Source organism: Glycine max, chromosome 18 (genome assembly GCF_000004515.6).
Source record: "Glycine max cultivar Williams 82 chromosome 18, Glycine_max_v4.0, whole genome shotgun sequence".
Lineage (NCBI taxonomy): Eukaryota > Viridiplantae > Streptophyta > Magnoliopsida > Fabales > Fabaceae > Glycine > Glycine max.
Window position 1 is genome coordinate 50,912,693 of NC_038254.2, and position 8,499 is coordinate 50,921,191.

An 8,499-nucleotide genomic window follows, 5' to 3' on the forward strand; every position below is an offset into this window, starting at 1 on the left:
ACATGATTTCCTAGTTGACAAGGTTTACATTCTAAGACTCGAAGATTCTTCAGACTAGGGACCATCATTTTCAGTTTTGGTAGACTTGGGTGACCTAGACGATCATGCAAAAGTTTGGGATTTGAAGTTGCTGAACAAGAAACAGAAAAGTTGGGCTTCAAGTAGTAAAGTCCTCGTGATTCACGTCCTTCTCCAATCAGTCGACCCGTGCCATGTTCCTGGATAACAAAAGAATTAGCGGTAAAGGTTACTGAACAATTTAATGAACGGGTTAACTGACTCAATGAAATTAAATTGTAGGGACATTGAGGAATAAACAAAACAGAATCCAACTTCAATGAGGAAGATAAAGACACTTGACCACTCCCTTGAGCTGCAACTTTGGAACCATTAGCCACAGTAACAAGATGAGGAATTTTTGGAAAAGAAATGGATGTAAAAAAAGACTTGTTACCAGAAATATGATCAGAGGCACCTGAATCAAGTATCCAAGGACTGAGACCATCAATAGATTGAGAAATACATGTTGTTGAATAACATGGTACAGGGGAAGATGAAGTCTGGCTGCTGGATTTCTCAGATTTCAGCTTCAAATATTCTTGATGTTCTTTATCAAAGAACTTAGACTCTGATTTTTCGGTCTGAGTTACCTGAGCTACTTTTGTCAGGGAAGCCATGCAAGGAGTAGCAAGTCTCTTGAGTGTGGTCCATCCTCTTGCAATATGTGCATTGAGGACGTCCACCTCTCCCACTGCGGCCTCGTCTACTGTTACGTCCTCCCTTTCTCCCACGAGGTGCAACCATGGCTGACGCCTCCACTACATCAGCCGGATTTTCTTCTTTCAATGCATGGGGAACACGAAGCAGCCTAGTGATGAGAGAATCCATCGATGGAACCTGATCTCCAGCTAAGACTTGATCACGAACGTGATCAAAGTCTGAATGTAAACTCCTCAAGATGAGAACCATATAGAACTTATCTAGCTTTCTATTCATTTCCTCCAACAATTCAGCCACAAGGAACCTCTTCAATTCTTCCACTGCTGCCTGAGCTTTACCTATGTGTGCAATCATATCGTGGATGGTTTGTTTGAGGGCTGTGACCTTCATGGTTGCATCAAACAAACTCTGAATATCATTGGCAAAGATTTCTCGGGCCTTTTTCCAAAAAGAGCAGCATGTTTTTAACGATCTGAGAATCTCCAAAACATCTGCCTCAACTGACTGCCATAAGACAGCACAGAGCTGATAATCTAACTTTTCCCACTCAAGTCTTTTATCATCCGGAACTGCCTCAGCATCTTTTTCAAGATGGTCATGATGCCCTTGCCCAAGGAACCACAGTTCTACTGAAGCAGACTAGGATAAGTAATTTTTCCAATTGAGCTTTGCTGTTGTGATTATGGGGTTTCCAGAAAAAGAAAGCACTGAGCCAGACGAGGTCATTTTCGCTTCACGGATCAAAGAAACACTAAAGAAGAGAAGAGGAAGACACAAGATCAACCAACGAGGTGCTGAAACTGAAATCTGATGACTGATATGGACTCAGGAGAGTCCGACGAACCGGCCGGCACAGGACGCGCGTGATTCCTGCCACGGGAAGGCGGCGCGTGGTGGTCACGCGTCGGTGTTTGGCATGAACGTGAACGGCGCGTGGAGAAGTTTCCGGTCAAGCGACCAGTTGGGTTAGGTTGTGCTCTTCGAGGCGCACCAAACCCTGTAATTTCCGACCGAAATGGTGGCCGGAGTGAAGACGGCTGGCGGCGGACGGCGGCGCAGACAACGGCGGACGGCGGCGGATACGACCCGCTCTGGTACCAACTTGAAGCTTTGAATATGTGAGGAAGGAAACTTTTCACTCACTTGCTTGGTTTTATTTCATTCAAATAACATATATATATATATATATACAAACAGGAGAGAGACAGCTTGACAAGCTTTGACAAGATAGTACACACTGTTGTCTTCTACAACAAGATAAAATAAGAAAATCTACTCTAAAGATACATCTAATAATACCCATAATTATAACAATGCTTTTCAATAGCTTCACTCAAGATTAAGTTTTTAATCTAATGCTAGTTCTCACCAACTTCATTAGACACACAATGTCTTGGCTTGAAAGGTGTTAGGGGGGAGGGGGGATTAGAAATCCTTTTTGATTTCATGAAAATGATTAATGTCCAATTTCCAATACCATTATGATTTATGATACTGTAGGACAAGATAGATAATTTCTTAATGATATAATCATACTCTTTTTTATCATTTAGTATTTTCCAACACAAATATTGTTTATAAATGATTAAGACCATTGTAGTTATTTTTATAATTACTTTTATAATTGTTACACTTGGTTTAGTTTAAGACTGATAGGTAATTGTAAATGTATATAGAAAATCTATTCCACATTATAAGGGAAGATAAAAACACATGTCTTGTAAACTAATTGAGAAATGATAATGCTAGACGTTCAGCTGATACCCCATCCAGAATTTATTTATTTTTGTTTAACCATATAATTGATCGAAGAGTTCATTAGTATAATTATTATAATTAAATTAAGAATTAACTAAACTAGTTTAGATTGTAATATAATTAATAATAAAAAATCTAATTAAGTTGAATCCAATTTTTCAAAATAAATTAAAACTATACTATATCGTATATATATAATATTGATCCATTAGTACTTCTAGGTTTATGAATAGATTGTACCTCTCTTAAAAAAATCATAAATTGAGTGTCTCCATATAACTATTATACAGGACAATATGTACAGACATTTTGGCACCAAAACAAAAGCATGGAAAACAAGTTAATTAAGAATCAGATATTACCATTACAAAATCTCAACACGTGATATGATCTACTTTTTCATTGCTTACCTTGTTTATCGAAACCAGGTTAGTAAATCTATCAGGTATTTGTCTTGTATTTTATTTAATTAGTTGTTTACCTGTTTTAGAAAACGTTTGATCTGGATGGTGCTTGTGTTTTTGATATGGACATTTCAAATCAAATTTTATTAATTGCACAAAAGCGAAAGGCAATAGGTGGAATGCACTTGTTAACTAAAGTAAGATTCTTCAATTTGAAGTATTTATGTGTATATGTATGTGGCTTTAGTATATCTTAACTCTTATACAATGAAGGATTTCAATTTAACCTTTATGGGAACTCGGCTTTGTAGATGAGCTTGATGTTTCCATTTGAGATGCAAGACATCTTACTGCCTTCCGGCACAAATGGTGTTAAAGACCTACACATTTCTGCTTCTCATAGTAGTACCCTGGCTCTCTTTGCTTCTCTAGGAAAGAAATTATCAGTGCTCAGGTATGGTTGCATTAAGTACTAATTCATCTTGTCTGACGTAGTAAAAATTTGGTCATTGATGTATTTCCTTTTGTTACAGCTTGGACAGCGGCAACCTTGTTGTCAATTATGACCTACAGGTGAAGTTTGATTCAATATTTTGATTTGGTAATTTAGTAGTAATAAAGCTGTTGGAAATAGTTTGTAATTGCTATGTTTTGTGGTTTTTAAGACTGGTATTGCTTGTATATTTAACTTTTTATCCTCCTTGAGTTGAGTAATATAAATTCATAAGGACCAGCCAAGAAGACAGCAAGTCTGTAAAGCTTTTCAGTCTCTTTGCATGTTTTTCCAAAGACGGCCTTTTAAAGTAACCATTAACTAAACACCATGAAGAAGATGAAAAAATCACTGATTTCCATAAAGGATGCACTGTTGTAAGTAGATATCCAGAAAGTCTAGCTTTTTTCTCCAACCTTAGGCATGAACTAACTACAAATAGCATACGGCAGGAGGGCAAGGCCATCAATCGCCATTAGTTCCCCTGATTCCGAAACCTCAAATGACATAAGAGAAAATCCTCCAAACTACATGTAGAAAATTAGAAATAAATTCTTAAAATAGTTTTTTTTCATGCCCCCTTTCCCTTTGTTCTACTAATTTATTGCTCAAAGATTGTGATCTGTCGCAAGCTGAGTTTACTAGTCCCTCTTTGGGGGGTTTCACCTTTACTAGAATTGTATTCCAGGTTCCTGCATGGTCTTGTTCATGGGTCTCAACAATTCACATTACATATATGCTGGACTACAGGTCAGCACTTTGGTTTTGTATTTATTTGATGTGAGAACTTCAAATGCTAATCTTCATATAACTTCCCTGCAGAATGGTTCTGTCTTAGTGTTTGATATGCGCCAAACTGCAGGACCCATGAAATCTCTAGTTGGTTTGACTAGCAACCCTGTGCATACTGTACATGCTCTTGCACAAACTTCAAGTTTGTCTTCTGGTGTTAAAACCATCCTATCTGCATCTGTCGTTGGCCTTTGTCAGTGGAACATTGATTCTGAAGAGTGGTAGGCTGCTTATATTTTATGGATATTTTCTTTACATATCAAATTAATGCTCTACTTAGTTTAATTCGTAAATCTTGATTAATGCGAATTATATGTGTTATGATATTGCAGGCTGCGCTTGAAAAGGAAAAGAATGTGAGTGAAGTTGAAGATAGTGGAAAGCAGGAATCTCTGGAGGCATTGACCTCGCAGGTAAATCGGCTCGCTTTGCAAGATTCGCCCCAAGCTCAAGATATTGATAAAAGAATTCGTGCTCTCAAAAAGAAGGTGCGCAATTTATGCTTTCATTCATACTTTTTTGTATTACAAGTGATTGCCGGCATTCAAATGAAATCTGGAGTACGCTATTAAATTGCTTTTAGAGCCATGCCAATGGTTACCTTATTTAGGGTTATTATTTTCAAATTTCTTGTTTACTTTGATCCTATGACATATATATTAGTATATTTTCCATCCAATTGCAGATAAGTGACATGGTTGCTATTGCAAAAATTATGAAAGCCACTTTGGTTTTGCCTACATTGGATCATGATTCCTTTTGGACAGATTCTAGGTATGGAATCTCATCTACTTGAGTTTTGTATCAAAAATATGCGCATCTCTGATTTCCTATTGTTCTAATTTTATTGTCTCAGTGATTTTAAGCAAATTTTTGACTGGAAGAACTTCATTGAAGTTTTAAAAGATGATGTTCAAATACTGGAATCTCTACCACCAGAATTTGCAACAATTAAGCCAGTTTTGAAGGCTCCGGTTTCTTGGTCTAAGGCAATACCACACATTATCTACATAGAAACTTCTAGCACATTCACAATGTATCTACTTCGGTTTTTAATCTAAATTATGTGACTGTTTTGAATCATGTAGGCAGGTTATTACGCAGGGGAGGTGCTGCAATTATTGAAGAAACACAAAGTGATCAAATTTATCTGAATATTTTGTGGATAGTCAACAATGAATATCCAACAATGCCATGTGGCGTGTACGTAACCTAATGCCAATAGCAATTATGTAGGGAGCACACAGGATTCTCAAATTAAGGTTCTGGTCTTTTATTAATTTTTTTGTTGTGATGTGAAATTTAAAGGATTTAAATACATTTTTGTGTTTATAATTTATTTCAATTCTGAATTTGGTTTTTATATTTGAAAAAAAATGAATTTTAATTCTTATAGTTTTGCAAGTTTAAGATTTGTTGGGAGTGGTTGTTAGTTTTAAGCTTTTAAAATCATTAGAAATATCAGATTTAGGTGTAATATCTTATATAATTATATTTATATGCTTGTGATCTTTTTATTTTAATTGATATTGGAGTTTGCCTTCGTAAGCAATTTAATTTGCATTTTAAAGGTCATCAAGTGTTGCTAAGATGGAACTCTAGCTAATATTAATTAGTTTGAGATCTATTACCTTTATAAAAGTTATAAATTTAAAAAGATATCTTTTTGTCTCTACCAAACCTTTGAAACAGCTTCAAGTGGAGTCTCAGGGGCTTCTTCGAGGTATGGATATTTTTAGAAAATTCGGCAGAGGAAATTAGAGATTTTACAGAAGTAGGTTGATTTGCGTTAAGATTGTTGTTGTTCATTGGGATATGAATAAAATAAACAACAAAGAGACCATAGAGTGTAATTAGGAACTAGTTTTATTATTATTACATGACATTTACCTACAGAAGACCGTAGGTACAAGTAAATTGACTTTTACCTACAGTTAGAGATTATAGGTATAAATTAATATCTTCTACCTACACATTTGAAATAGTAGGTGTTATCTATAGTGATAGTTAAATTTGACTATAGGTAAAAATATATCCATAGATAAAGTCTATAGTGACAGACTATTAGTTGTCACTGTATACCCCCCTCAAAGTTGACACAAAAAACTGTAGATAAAAGTCATTTTCCTTGTAGTGGAAAACATTGATGTTAATGTTATTATTAATGATTTTGTATCACAAAATGCTCATAAAAATCATTTTTTATGATAATGTATGTGTTTTATCGGTGATAAGTCAAGTAACAATCCTACAAGTAGAGAAAATATTTTGCCGATGATAAAAAAATAGCACAAGAGTTGATTAAAGTAAAAATGTAATATTTATTAGATCTATGTTATTCAATAATAATACAATTTTTAATGAGATTCCGTATCTATATTTTTAGAATAAATATTTGTTTTAAAATAGTTATATATAAGGGGTTTTTTATTTATTATTTTGGACTGGGCCTATAAAATGTCAGGAGCAGTCCTGTGTATATAAGTGTGAGTTTTCTTTTTCATGCCCAAATAGAACTTTAGCATAGTAGCTGAATATGTTTTATCAGAAATCTTCGTGAATTAAATCAGTCATTGATGTTGCTACAGATTGTTTGCTTATGTGCCAAAGTTTTGATGGGAGAACAAATTTTTTGAGTTATTGTTCTTTGCATTCTTAGCATATCTATGTGATCTTGATAATTAGTGTTCTTATAGTATTAGTTGAGGAGTAAAAAAAATATTTATTATTTAATTAAAGGAGAACATAAAAAAATTATAAATAACATAATTTTTGTTTTCCAATAAAAATATTTCTAATTCTTTAACCAATACTCTTAAGATATATATATATATATATATATATATATATATATATATATATATATATATATATATATTCAATTTCCATATCATCAATGGCTCTTAATTTCATTTTGATTTATGTCTTGTATATCATACATATTGTATTTTCTTTGCATGGCGATGTTAAATCGTTGTATCTCTCAAGAATTATGTTCTTTTCACATTCTCAAGGATATTCAGATTCATTGGTAGCACTCATTCAAAATGCTTATGTTAGGATTTGTGTAATTGTCATATATAGAGAGAGAGGATGCATGCGGTAACAAAAAGAATCATACATATAGCTACATATGTAAAATATGTATAATTTTAGTCTTGATCTCTACATTAAGAATCAATTTTTAGTTTGAAAATTATAGAGATTTAATGTATATTGAACTTTCCAAATATAACAACTAAAACTAAAACTGTGAACCTAACCATTTCTTCTTCAGATTTTGCAATTCAATGAAACAGTGACACATTTTGGATCCTAGTTCAAATCATTTACGTTGAATTACACAATTTAAACTCCAATAATTTTAATAGACCATTCAACATTTTGTTGGAACATTGGAGACCAGTCAATTATATTGTCATCATTTAGTGAAAGAAATAAATGGAACAGCTTTATAGTGGTGACAGGTGAGTAGAGGTGGGCATGCAGGTAAACCCGCACCTTCTAAAACCATTACCCGTGAAGCCCATCTCGCAAACCCGCGAGGAAGTGATTTAGGTTTAGTTTAGTGTCCATGAATTAGAGCTAGGCCTTAGGTTAGGTTAGGGGTTTTAGTTTTGCTAAAACACCCCCATTTTTGTTAAATCACACACCCTATTTTATTTTTTCATAGATATTAAAAACCCGTGGGACCCACGGATAAAACTTCTTTAACGCATTAATTATGCAGGACGGGCTAAAAAGTCTGCTTTTTAAATGGGCTCAAAAAAATGAGACCCGCTTGGCCAGGTCTACTGTTGTACTGGTGATGGTGCAATAAATAAAATAACCTAATAAGTTGATTCAGCTTTTCTTTCATTTTGGGTATGTTTTTTTTGAAAAATTTCTGAAAAAAGAAAATAAGAAAAAAAATAAAAGAATTTTTTTTCATAAAAAGCTAAAATAATTTTTTTATTAATTAATCATTAATTAATTTGTGGAAGCTTTCTGGTATGACTTTTCTAAAATATGATAGAACATCTACCAATTAACTATTAATTTATTAATAAAAAAATTCATTTTAACTTATGTAAAAACTTTTTTATTTTTCTCTTAGAAATATTTCTAAAAAAAAGTATTGAAACAAATATTTTACTGGTTAAATGAATTATTTAATCAGAGTATAATATTATATGAAAATTGGATTCAAACTATGATATTTAATTCTATATTAAATGGCAAATGACGGTGTAATCATATTAATATAATATATGGAGGGCCGCGTGTGTTTTAATAAGTGAAGATATGGCTTGTGTTGGACACGTTTTGCGATGTTGACCTGGTGCTCAAGAG

General features: G+C 33.6%; 1 protein-coding gene across 3 annotated transcripts; it reads left to right on the forward strand.

Moving 5' to 3' along the window:
• The first annotated feature begins 2,999 nt into the window (after nucleotides 1–2,999).
• On the forward strand, nucleotides 3,000–6,468 carry LOC102663528 (O-fucosyltransferase 28-like). 3 transcript variants are annotated; one of them, XR_005889536.1, is made up of 7 exons: nucleotides 3,000–3,336; nucleotides 3,416–3,455; nucleotides 4,064–4,125; nucleotides 4,198–4,388; nucleotides 4,500–4,655; nucleotides 4,853–4,941; nucleotides 5,024–5,212. XR_005889536.1 is itself a non-coding variant. In XM_041011745.1 (4 exons), the coding sequence occupies exons 1-4, from the start codon at nucleotides 4,470–4,472 to the stop codon at nucleotides 5,319–5,321; spliced, it is 474 nt and encodes a 157-aa protein (XP_040867679.1). In that variant the 5' UTR covers nucleotides 4,449–4,469; the 3' UTR covers nucleotides 5,322–6,468. The 3 variants fall into 3 exon arrangements, 1 of the variants encoding a protein (XP_040867679.1); XR_005889537.1 differs by having other exon boundaries at nucleotides 3,000–3,455; nucleotides 5,024–5,211; XM_041011745.1 differs by lacking the exons at nucleotides 3,000–3,336; nucleotides 3,416–3,455; nucleotides 4,064–4,125; nucleotides 4,198–4,388 and adding an exon at nucleotides 5,256–6,468 and having other exon boundaries at nucleotides 4,449–4,655; nucleotides 5,024–5,156.
• The last annotated feature ends 2,031 nt before the right edge of the window (nucleotides 6,469–8,499 follow it).

Coding starts and splice junctions, on each gene's coding strand:
- LOC102663528 (XM_041011745.1), top strand. CDS start 4,470: ATGCGAATTATATGTGTTATGATATTGCAGGCTGCGCTTGAAAAGGAA. Junction 4,656..4,852: donor TTCGTGCTCTCAAAAAGAAG/GTGCGCAATTTA, acceptor ATCCAATTGCAG/ATAAGTGACATGGTTGCTAT. Junction 4,942..5,023: donor TCCTTTTGGACAGATTCTAG/GTATGGAATCTC, acceptor TTATTGTCTCAG/TGATTTTAAGCAAATTTTTG.